General features: G+C 34.3%; 1 protein-coding gene across 4 annotated transcripts in view; it reads left to right on the top strand.

The window, feature by feature from the left end:
- The first annotated feature begins 135 nt into the window (after nucleotides 1-135).
- lhfpl3 (LHFPL tetraspan subfamily member 3) overlaps nucleotides 136-13,525 on the top strand; it is a 42,730-nt gene continuing 29,340 nt past the window's right edge. The window contains exons 1-3 of one of the 4 annotated variants that reach the window (XM_089126625.1): nucleotides 136-636; nucleotides 1,750-1,862; nucleotides 6,129-6,562. In XM_089126625.1, coding sequence (XP_088982751.1) covers nucleotides 6,136-6,562 — 427 coding nt within the window. In that variant the 5' untranslated portion in view covers nucleotides 136-636; nucleotides 1,750-1,862; nucleotides 6,129-6,135. Of the gene's footprint in view, nucleotides 642-1,749; nucleotides 1,863-6,128; nucleotides 6,563-13,525 lie in introns of all 4 variants that reach the window. The other 3 variants (XM_089126624.1, XM_089126623.1, XM_039668230.2) reach the window with 3 other exon arrangements.

Below are 13,525 nucleotides of genomic sequence, written 5' to 3'. Positions count from 1 at the left end.
GTGTGGGGATTGTAGTTCTTAGCGTTTTAAATCCTAACGCTCTTGAATTATTTTTTTTAACGTTTAAAATCTAGAATCTATATACTCATCAGCGTCAAAGTCAAAACACATGGTAGACATAATTTTGGGGAATTCATCGCCAGCTTCTCTTCTCTCTATCTGCTATGCGGACGGGAGAGTGACAGACAGACGCAGACTCTATTGGAATATTCGGGTGTGCCAGAAGAAATCTGCGCTGTTCGCTCGAGCCCTCTCCATCATCTCCGCGAGCGCGTCTCATTGAGATCTATACGCTCGGCATGAATCTCATCCCAGCGTTTATTCATGCACGCGACATCACTGTGGTCAGCTGTAATGTGTTTTATTGCTCTGAGATGGGCGCTCAGGATTAAATCGGATGGAGCAGTCAGTGGTACGCCGTTAAACCAGTAACCGAGAGGAAAGCGATATTTGCGTATTGCAACTGCCTGTGCGTGTAAATCTGAGAAGAATGGACACGCAAAATATGATGCAGTGTCTATTTGTCGTCATCTGAACATCCGTTATTTCTCTTAAACGCAACAGCACAGCAAGATTTATCACGGAAATCCGCTTCATATCTTGTAATAGCCTCATGGAAACATCAATTCGGACTGTGTAAGGTAGAGATATATTGTTTGTATAAATACATATTTTAGTATTGTCTTCAAGATTGTAATATTGTTCGCAAACCATCTAAGTATTATTAATTTATTCGGGTCATCATTAAGTATTCATACTGACATTTGCGTTGGGAATAATATCTCTGATGCACTGGAATGCGTCTTCATCATATGAGCTTTGTCTTAATACGAGTTTAGTCATTATTTTTTGCCGTCCCAAGTGTGATTATTCACCTTAATGAGATCTTTTGGCTGAATGATGCAGATGCATAGAGACTGAATGAGAGGAGAGCTGGAAAAGAACATCATTGGAGTCACGGACAGACTGCCACATCCACGCTGAACGAATCACTGTGGCATCTGGCACCAAAACTGCAGTCTGTCGCGGCATCTGTGAGCTGTTCTGTCTGTACTTGAGTTTAGGTGGCACCCCAAGCAAGTCCGGATTGAATCCTTAAATGACCTGAATCTGGATTCATTCCAGAATCCAGACGCCATCCAAACAGGATCTGAATCTAGTCTTAGTCCAGATAGAATCTGAATCCATAAAGGAACTAAATCTGGACTCAATCCAGACTTAATTCATAAAGGATCTGAGAGCAGTTAATTACCACAGTGGATCTAAATCCCTCTAGAGCCTAAATCTGAATCCAGATAGGAACGGAACCCAGTCTCAATCCAGAAAGGATCTAAAACCTAAATCCGGACTGAATTATCAGGACCTTAATCCAGACTCAATCCAATCTAGGCCTAAATCCAAATTGAATCAAAACAAAACCTAAATCTAGATTCAATCCAGATTGGACCAGAATCAGAACTTAATCTAGAATAAATACAGGGTGAACCCACTCCAGGTTGAATCCATAAAGTACTGAATAGTTAAAAAATATTTTATGTGCGTGTTTTTTTTAAATTTGTGTTTTTATGGTTGCCAGATTTTGTCACAAACCCAACTAATCTCATAAGTCTAGCCTACAATTTTTGGGTGGGAGATGTAGTCCCATCCAATGATCAATAATATAGGATAGGTAAAAATAGATAAAATCAATTCCCATGAGGTTTTTTTATTATTATTTTGCTTTCTATTTACACACTTAATTACACAAAGAGGGGAATCGCACGGGATATACACCTGGCAACTAATCATCTAAACCGTCAGCCGAATTTTCCAATTCATCCTGAGCCTTTGAGGACGGGGCACTACCAGCAAGAACCAGCAAGGTGAGATGTAGCATTTTATTCAATATCTTAAAGATAACTAATATCTAAATATTTCCACCAAATGTGCATAGCCTACCCAGTAGCCGCACTAACTTATCCAATGTCAGTCAGACATCACATTTTGGTTGAAAATGAAAGTCAGGTTGATGTCTAAACCCAACGTTTGTTTGGCGTCATGCTCCAACGTTAGACAGATGCTGAATTTTGGTTGGAATAAACACCACAAAAAATGTGATATGCATGGCAGCACATTAAATCTGTGGAAGATCTCAGCAGAGGAGGATTAAACAACTCCACAAACAGCATTACCTGCTTCACTTATTACTAACCAGACTGACTTTCCGTTTTAATGAAATCAAGTTGTATTTTTAAGTCAGCATGATGGTGGTTTGCGTTTGCTTTATTTGGATTCTTGACCCTTGACTTTTAGTTTTAAAATTCCTTTGGCTACTATAATTGTGTGTTTATAAAGCACACTTGTTGTGGCAAAAAAGCCATGAGAAAATGAGATCAGGTGATGCTGGCTGTTTATTGAAGATCTTATTCAGTGTCTAATGTTTTGATTACATAGGACTTTTTAATGTTGTGTTATAATAGATGCCATTTAATTTTACAGCATGAGAGCCATGTTGTTTATCAAATAATATAAAGGATTTTAAAAAAAACATTTAGTGGATGAAACTTTTTTCCTCTACATTATTACTTAGCCATCAAGGATCAGTGTATGACTCTCAACAATGGTGACAATCAATGAAATGCTTCATGCTGCAGTGCATGCTCGGTACCATCAATCAAAACTCAGCCATATCTCCCAGCAAGCATTGCGGCATTAATACATTATGCAGCTGGATTTTTTGTAGCTTGTTTATGCTCAGAGTTGATCTGATTACCTGGATATTTAGTTTGATTGTCACCATTGTTGAGATTCATATGTTGTATCTTGACGTCTGTGTGCGTCTAAGTAATACCATAGATGAAAGATTTTTGTGCACTTAATAGTTATTAAAGGGGTGGTAAAGTATGATTTCACATTTCTAATTTAGTTAGTGTGTAATGTTGCTGTTTGAGCATAAACAACAGTATAAAAGTTACAACGCTCAAAGTTCAAAGCAAAGGAAGATATTTGCTTTTAAAGAAAAGGACTACAACAAATGGCTGGTAGGGATTACACAACATTCCTCCAGGGTTAGTGACATCAGCAACCCCAAAATACACGCAGTCGATGTTGAGAAGAGGAAAAGTTGTTGTAAAAGAGTACATTTGTGAGTCAGCTCAAACTTTAGCATCCATTTTTTCACATACTTTGTGTGCATCTTACAACAGTTCCTATATGAGCGATTTATAGATTACCATGACAGAATATCCTAATTGAAGATCACTTCACATCAGCAACTTAAACTAACCGGCGTCCTGTCGCTTATTCTTGAGTCTCTCCATCTTTTACTCACTGACTCTGTTTTAACATTAAAGAGAGAACAGTTTCTGTAATTTTAGTGTGTCTGCGTGAGGAAATCGCAGCTGCTAACACAAGTGAGCTCTTGAAACCCCGCCCACTGCAGCAGCTCATTTACATTTAAAGGGCCAGGCACAAAACGGTGCGTTTTTGCAATTCCTCAAAAAATGACAACTTTAACATGCTATATAAAAATATCTGGGGGGTATTCTGTGCTAAAACTTCACACACACACTCTGGGGACATCAGAGACTTATTTTATATCTTGTGAAAATGGCATTTTACCACCCCTTTAAATTATTTAATAAACAACATTGCTAGATATGCTGTAGAATCAAATGACTTATATTATGAATAAAACAATATTAAAACCACAAGTTGATTATATTTTGATATAATCAAAGTATTAGACACTGAGTAAGATCAGGGATTCAGGCAATTACATGATGATATCATCATCATCATCCTCATCATCATCAATAATCAGCCAACATCTCATTTTCTCATGGCCTTTTTAGCTACAACAATTGTGCTTTATAAACACACAATTATAGCCACCAGAGAAAATTATATACTAAAAAGTCAAGGGTCAAGAGAACAACTAAGGCAAACACTAACCTCCATCTTGGTAACTTTAAAATACAACGTATGATTTCATTAAAATGTGAATTAAATGAAGTAAATCTGGTTAGTTTTAAGTAAAGCTAGTAATAAGTGTACGGCCATGCATTTAACCTTTTTGTTTTGTTTATTCCAACCAAAATTCAACGACTGCCCAATGTTGGAGCTTGACATCAAACAAACATTGGATTTAGAAGTTTTTTTAGACATTCATTTTCAACCAAAATCTTCAACCCGGACCTCCAATAAGCATCAAGGGACCCCCCCATAAGGCCCCAAAAATGTTTGTCCCCCAGTTTTTCATTAATACTAAAATACTAGAAACATAATATATGACGCTCCCGCTCCCATAAGCTACTCCAAATTAGATTTGCATGTGAAAATACGCTCAAGTGCGCCACACACTGTTTTCTGAAGGAATTTACAGACAGCGATATCGCCGTGTGACTGCCCAACACGATCTCATGAAAGTTCGTATTTGCCATTTATACGCCAAAAATAGTTTTTATTGAAATAAAACGAGAAATAAAGTTTGTACAACAGATACACACTTTAATGAAAGTCTGGGAGAGCGGATCCTCATTTCACCTCACGATGAAGGTAAGATAATATTTCTTTGTTTTATGATTTTTGGTAAACCTAATTTACTGATCTACTGAATGAGTGTGTATCGTACATCACATGCATATAAATCACGGATACGTCTATTTTTGACGTGCGTGTTTGCATCTGGAAGACGTATTTTTTAGTGTTTTCTCATCTGCAATACAGACGTATAGGATGTTTCCTGTCAGATGTCAAATAGACATTTAGAAAATGTCTTTAAGATGTAATGATTTAGAATGTATGTTAAACTGACATCTTGAAGATGTCTATCAGATGTTAGTAAACAGATGCTTTCCAGATCACTTTAGATCTTTAACAGACATCTTGCAGACGTACGTGTGCTATCTTACTATTATTGTAAGCTTGGTCTGTAAATAACGTTAGTCTTTTTTTTATATCTTACAAGATGCTAGGTCACTATCGGACCGTTCTAATTAGCCATTTAACGTAATTCTTAGAAAAATAAAATCTCGATTGGAGCTAGTAACCCATTCTGAATTAAACAAACAAATTGAAATCTAGTAAGTAATCTAGGCTACTCAATAACAATATCGCTCTTTTGGTTAATAGAGGCAAGTACAATTGTTTATATACAATATTCTTCAATACAATATTCAGTTATCAAAGAAACCATTAAAATTTATAAAATGAGTACGATGGATTGAGAAGATCAGGATCTTAGAAATTAGTTTAAAGGGATAGTACACCCAAAAATGTACTCACCCTTACATAGTTTCATTCTCATTTAAAGGTATTAAGTTCTAAATTAAACTGAAATTGTAAATTAAATGAAAGCTGTTTGTCTGCCAGGCTGTAGTGCAACTCAATTTTTGTGTTTTGTTCTCTATAGGCAGCAACAATCTGGGATCTGCATTGGCCCTGCCAAGTCTGGAGAGTGTTTTTACAGTTTAATGAATTTAATTTTAATAAAAGTTTTTAAACAGACTTCTGAGTTTTGTCGTAATTGACGTGACATCTAATAATAAGTAACATCACTGTGTGAAATATTTTTTTGCAGCCTTTCTTGTAACAGATTGCAGTTAGTTATAATATTTTATTTATATATGTGAATCTAAAAACTACCGTAATCAATTATACTTCATAGTAACTTTACAGTATTTTAAAATTAGGGCTGTGAAACGATTAATGGCGATTAATCGCATCCAAAATAAACATTTGTGTTTACATAATAAATGTGTGTGCAGTGTGTATAATTGTTTTGTATATATATATATATATATATATATAAATACAAACGCATGTATATATTTAAGAAATATTTGCATGTATATACTTTTTATATATTTACACAAAATTAATATTATACATAAATTAAATATAAATATTTGATACATTAATAACACATTTTTCTTAAATATATACATGCATATGTGTGTATATATACAAAATAATTATACACACACATATATTACGTAAACTTCTATTTTGGATACGATTAATCACGATTAATCGTTTCACAGCCCTATTTAAAATACAATGCAAAAACAAGAAAAGTTATTATTAGCGGAATAAAATACAGAAGCTTGCTGACTATTTGTTGATTTTCTGTTCATTTTTTTTGACAGTGCATCTATGATCCCTGGGACACCTGCAGCGATGCTCCCAGCCACGGAGGCAGCCAAGATCTACCAGACCAACTACGTCAGGAACTCTCGTGCCATCGGAGTCCTGTGGGCCATCTTCACCATCCTCTTCGCCATCGTCAACGTGGTATGTTTCGTTCAGCCCTACTGGATCGGGGACGGCATGGACACGCCACAGGCCGGCTACTTCGGCCTCTTTCACTACTGCATAGGAAGCGGAATGTCCCGGGACCTGACTTGCCAGGGGAGCTTCACAGAGTTTGGCTCCATCCCGTCTAGCGCCTTCAAAGCTGCGTCTTTCTTCATTGGGATGTCCATGGTGCTGGTCCTCTCCTGCATTGGCTGCTTCGCTCTCTTCTTCTTCTGCAGCACAGCCACCGTGTATAAGATCTGCGGATGGATGCAGCTGGCAGCAGGTGAGTGAGTGTGCTTGAGGTTTCCCAATGCCTCCTGATGTACGAGGAGCCAGCAAGGCTGGAAGTTAAAAATACAATATGTGAAAGTGTACAAACATATATCAAATTGGCAAATGTTGTAATATTCTTGCAGCTGGCATTTTCTAATATGTTTGGTAAGTTTGTTAGGCAGCATGTAAAAAAATTAAGTATTATCATGGTACTTCAGGCACTGCAAGACGTAATGAACCCTTAGTTTACACGGCCATCGGTTTGATCGCTACTGAGTAGTCTTTTTGGTGCATTCCTCAAATGCTTGCAGAAAAGCTCTTCATAAATCTGACCCACTACCCATTCGACGAATCCACAGTGGACGAGATTTTATATATAAATAAATAACGCATACCACTTTGTTATCCTTAAATTAAACAGATGAGCATGATGAGAAAAATGAACTCAAGCACTGGATGTCTTTTTTTCTTCTGTGAAGGGAAAACAACTGCAGATAGGCTTAGTCAGTTTATTTTCCCCCAATGCTAAACGTCCTTAATATTTTTCATAGATGTTTTACAGCAAAGATGTAGTAGTTTCATGTTGTTTAATGGCCTCCGAGAGTTGGGTTTGGTTGTGTTGTGCTCTGAAAACTGGCATTTAATGAGTAATATATGAAATAAGAGAGCTCAAGTTGTGTGAAGTGTGTATGCACATTGCTTTTATCTGAGGCTTTGGCTTCAAAGATTTGCATGAGTATAGTAAGCATTAAGAACATATCACCCTGTATGCTAATATTTATTTAACTCTCATAAAAAAAATATTGGGTCTGTGTTTTTCACTCTTTTCCTGTTCATCTGTATTCTTGAAAGGCTCTCTCAGTATATTTGCAAGTTTAAATGCTCCAGGGTGTCTTTTAGTTTGATGTATTTTCAGGAGTGACTGACCGCCCTTGCTGAATGTGTGTGTGTGCCTGATGGTCTATGCTCTCTGTCTATTGGGTTTTGCTGTTGGAAAAGAGAGACGCACCACTGGAGAATATGTCGAGCGCTCTGTAAACATTTCATTTTTTCACCAAAGGGAGAAAGACAGGGTTTGACTATTTTTGTGCCTTGCCTCAGGGACTTCAGGTGAGTTTTGAAACTAATTCACAGTTGTGGTGAAATTACTGTCATAGGAGGGTGGATGTCAGAGCAAAATGACACACAGTGTTCATTTTACTTCCTGTAGCCGTTTATATAAAACAATTCTTTCATTATTTACGCACCCTTATGCCATTCTAGACCTATATGATTGGGGGGTTTTTTCATACAATTACGAAATGCAGTGTTTAAGGGTCATTGAGCTCCAAAATGTTCAAAAGCACATCAAGTTTTTGTGTGCTAAAACAGGCCAAAAATTAATTCATTATTTGCTAAAAGTCTTTCCCTTTTATAGTTCTGAAATCTCATATTGTGTCATAAACAAATATATAATATAAAAAGAAATACAATTATTATTATGATTAATAACAATAATAGTATTATTATATGTATATATTCTATATGAAAGTATATTAACAATAATAATAAAAATACAAAAACATTATTATTATTATTATTGATTAATACAATTATTATAATATTATTCATTTGATATATATATTTAAAGAATGATATGATATAATAACACTGGGTGCACTGTGTATAATTATTTTGTATATATATATATATATATATATATATATATATATATATATATATATATATATATATATACACACACATGCTTGTATATTTAAGAAAAAATATATTATAAAATATTATTTGTATATAAAATATTTATATATAATATAAATTATATATAAATCTATATACAGTGTATACATAAAAATATTTCTTAAACATATACAAGCATGTGTGTGTATTTATATTATATAAATGTGTGTATATGTATATATATATATATATATATATATATATATATAAATTATATATAAATTATATGTATATATATATATATAATTATACACAGTGCACCCATATTATGTTGTAAACAACACACTCTTTTATTTTGGATGCGATTAATCGCGATTAATCGTTTGACAGCCCTAATATATATATATATATATATATATATATATATATATATATATAATTTGAATGTATGTAACATCATCAGTATGGTGCATCATTAATGCCAAAATGCTACTGGTTCTCGCATGTCTTCTAGGATTTAATGCTTTAAATGTTAAGCCTATGGCTCATTCTGAAATGCTATGGTTCAGAGCATTATTTCTTGCTGAAAGTGTGAGTTGCAATTGCAAGTGTAAGTCTTTTGCTCGACTGACACTTTTTTAATGAGCCAATTAAAAATGTCATTTGTCAGTAGATGTTTATTAATGGTGGCGTATTTGGTTGCATGTTCAGAGGAGAATGACCTCAAGTATGTTACTGCTGCCGCTGTTTTCAGCAAACCTAAAATAGACTACATAATCAGATTTTTTAAGGACCGAAGCCTAAGTAGGTCTAGAATCGCCAATGGTGCAAAGTTTGAATTTGAAAGTGCAAATAAGATTTAAGAAGGCAGATTTTGGATGCTTTTATGTTCGACAGAAGAAAGGAAGTACATGTTTGGAATGATATGAGGGCTAAGTATATAAAATGAACTATTCCTGTAATTGCTGGTGAAGCTGTGATTCACTTTTTGATGGTTCACGTGGGGTGAAAAATGACTGTTTGCTCTTGATGCCTTGGGTAAGAAAGGATTGATTGAATTGAGAAACTGAAAGAGCTATGAAGCCATTTAATTTAGTACAATTGTTTTTAACCTTTTTGCTTCATATACAGGTGATATCTGCATGAATGTTTCACAGGACTGTCTAAACATTCTTTATGAAATGAAAACTAGGATTAGCGCTTTGCGATAAACAGCCTATTTGGATTTGTAATGGCTCATTGATCCAGTGAAAGTCTCCTCAGAACAGCATGTATGTGGGTAATGAGAAACTAATGTTGTCACTGTTTACTTCTCACCGCCTCGAAGGAACACAGTCAGTGCTGGTGGCCCTAGTGGGTCACACCAGACTGTAATCTGTTAAATTCAGACAGCACCGCATTGACAATTAAGAACCATAAAATCACAACTGTGAAGGCCTGCGGTGTGAATGTCCTGGTCCAGCGCAAAAAGACTGTTATTTGACCAGCAGTTATTATTTCAATGATAAATACATTGCACATGAAACTGTCACAAACACTTACAAAAAAGAAAAAGTTGAAAAATAATGTTTTCCCCCCGGGAAATAATAAGAATCCATGTTTCTTGAGCAGCAAATCAGCACGAGAATGATTTCTAAAGGATCATGTGACAATGAAGACTGGAGTAATGATCAGCTTTGCCATTACAGTAATTAATTGATTTTAAAATATATTCAAATATATACACTTATTTTAAATTGTAATAATATTTCAAAATCTTATTTCTGATCAAATAAAAGCATTAGAGACTTTCAAAAATGTCAAAAATCTTACAGATCCAAAATTTTGATCAAAATCATTTATTTAAAACATTTTTGTAAATATTTATTTTTAAAATAATATTTATTTTTAAAATAAATATAACTTTTCTTTTTTTAAGATTTTTATTAAATGCTACGCTTTCCTTACATTTAACATTTTTCTATGCATATTTGCACTATTTTCATTAAAAAAAATTAAATTATGGAAATTATTATGATAAAAAGTAACTAACAATTTATTTGTAATTTTACAATGCAATGCAAACACATTCGTTCGTACTGATGGCCCAAATCTTCAGAACACCAAAGCAATGCCCATTTTCTTCAAATCTTTAATGTCACATGCTCCACAGTAGTAGGCTAAAATCAGACAGAAAGACTTGTCGGAGATATGATGATAGATATGTCACTCCTGTCCTGAGAGCAATTATGAAATGACATAACATATCGACATATGCATAGATAGTGACCGTGAACGCCGGCTGAGGGTTATGAGCTACACAGAGGCACTAATGGGCAGCACAGGGCAATGTGAATGGAGAGCTGATAACTGACTGCACTTCATACTCAATGACTGACTCATTCAGTTTACTCTCGGCCTCCAATAAAACACCCACACCTCTATCTGTCCATCTACTCGCTCCATAGATCCAGCTATCTGCTGTGCAACGGATGCTTTACTCTTCTCTACATTCACCGTTGTTCGGAGTCTCTTAGTACCAATGGTGTACGTCAAAAATACATGGTATTGATACTATCATATCGTGAGACATTTAAATTTCCTTGCATGAAAGAAAAGAAACGAAACTTTAAATCAATAATTCAAAATGTCATTTTTTAACCGTAAAATAAAAATAGATCATGAAATATGGTCTCCTTGCGTGCTCAATAAAAACGTGCCCACTAATTTAATCGACTTTACACGACTTACACACATCTGAACAATTAATTACAGCATTTTTTTCGTCTCATTCTTAATTGTCTAGTGGTTTCAGCATTGTCAACATAAAGATGTCTTATATAGTGATTTCTTGGAAAATGCTATCTTTATTTAGCTTATGTGTGATTCATATCTGAGAGCAGACAAATTTCACACTAGTGGGAGTGATGAGAAAGTAAAGGTGCTTTTTTCCCTCATATTTGTTATCCTGAAAGACATGCAATTATATAAGAATCCTAAAATTGGACACACAATATGAAATAAAGCATGCATTTGTTACACCCACAGAAGCTAAAAATCACCATGAACAGGTTAAAGTGTCGTGCACCGGTTTTCTTTTTAAAGGGGTTTTCTTCTTTCCCTAAATAAATCATGACCGAAGAAAACAACAATTAACATGCTAGCAGTTCCAATTTTAAGTGTAAGGTGTGTTGTTCACAGCCAGAAATACGTGTTATTAATCTTTTTGCGGAAATCCATTTGTGGTGGATTACTGGTGCAATCCCCATATTCATAACATGGTGCATGCAGAACATGATTGACAGCTATAATTAGGAGGATGCTATAATTAAAAGTGCCTCTTTGGAGTTAAGTGTGAGCAGCTGACTTGACTGAGGACAGGGAACATCTGTTTGATCTAAAGCACAAGACTCGGTCTGTAACTGACATCTATGATGTCTAGGAATAGATTAAAGAATAGCCTACTTTTAAATGGTTCCTCGATATGTTTGACGGTCAATCTATAAAATAAATATCATAACTGGACCTGGTGACGTATATGGAGGACTTCAATCATTTAGTCTACTTAAACACACTCCACTTTTGTGTGCAACGTCCACATCTGAACGGCCGATGCAACTTCTATTTACAACGTTAAGCATTGTAACCAATCACAGGCACGTTTGTTGAGCACGTAAAAACAATGGCCAATCAGATTTTGAGTTAGTCAGAATCCACTCAGGTTCACACAAAAGTGTTTTGTTTGAGTTGAACTCAACCAGTTGCATTTACAAAGTCTCTAATCATCCTTATTTCACATGGTACATACATTAAAGACCTTTTAGACTGAATTGTCAATAGATTGTATACCAAATACAATATTATTTAAGCAGATAGATGAAAGACATTATCATATGAATCCTCACCTCGGCTCACGATAACTCAATCTGTAACCACCGCAATTTGAGCCCCTTCCCTTGAGGAGAAATGTGAATGTTTGATGCCATCAAATCCTCTGCATGGTTCATGTACCCTGTAGGCTCCACAGGGAGCTGATGTTATTGCTTCTAGTTGGCGTTTGGACAGCGGGATGCTTACCTGGAAAACCAATGAAGAGATACAGAGAAATCAGCGACAGTAATAATGACACACTTAGGACACTGATACTGTTTCAGCACTAACTATGTTTAATTATTGTGTAGTGTGTGGAAAATGAGTGCGAACAGCAACAGTAAATAGACAAAGAGGCAGGCTTGTGTTCATACACTCTAAAAAATGCTGGGTTGTTTTAACCCAACTTTGGGTCAAATATGGACTAACCCAGCCGTTGGGTTAAATTTTTAAATTACATTTTTAACCCAACATTTCGGGTTTGTCCATATTTGACCCAAAATTGGGTTAAAACAACCCAGCATTTTTTAGAGTGTACAGACACAAATTGTGAAAAAATTAAATGAGCTCCAGGAAAAGTGTGTCATCTTTGTTCACTGTGTGAGATTGTGTGCTTGTATGTGTACCTGTTAAAGCAGTGCATGATGACACACAGAATGACATTATTTGGCAAATTAATTCGCAGCAACAGTAATCTGAATATGATATGTGGTGACAATATCAGAAAAAGTAAGCATACTATATTTTCTTACAATAATATAAAAAATCTCAATCTCAATGTGGGTGAAACATATATATATATATATATATATATATATATATACTGTATACAGGTATATGAACGGATAATATCATAAGATTAATAATCACAAAATGTATCAAATAAATCATGGTGTCAAAAAATGCATAAATAACATAGAAATTTTTGTTTCCATGTGATATTGATTTATTTTTTTAAATATATATATATATATATATATATATATATATATATATATATATATATATATATATATATGTATTAACTGACAAATTGCATTATTTTTAATAATTTATAACATTATTTATTTTACTTACAAAAAAAACTGACAAACACTACAAGTTTAGGGTCACTAAGTAAACGTGTAGTAAACTTAATAGTAAAAGTAAACTTAATAAATGAATAGTCTCTTTAGCAAGAAGGCATTCAAGAAGGCAAGAAGTTTAATGTAAAAGTAATAATTGTCCATTTTGATTAATTTAACACCTACTTATTATATATGTAATATATGTATATATATATATATATATATATATATATATATATATATATATATAGTTATTTTTTTAAAAATATGCTGTTCTTTTGAACTTTCTATTCATCAAAGAATCCTGAAAAAATATATCACGGTTTTCACAAAAATATCAACCACCATAACTATCTTCAAAATGATGTAAGAAATGAACA

The sequence above is a fragment of the Pimephales promelas genome, chromosome 24, assembly GCF_988280905.1.
Source record: "Pimephales promelas chromosome 24, fPimPro1.hap1.1, whole genome shotgun sequence".
In the NCBI taxonomy this organism is placed as follows: Eukaryota; Metazoa; Chordata; class Actinopteri; order Cypriniformes; family Leuciscidae; genus Pimephales; species Pimephales promelas.
Note: the sequence above shows the minus strand (reverse complement) of the source record. Positions and strands in the feature narration are given on the sequence as shown.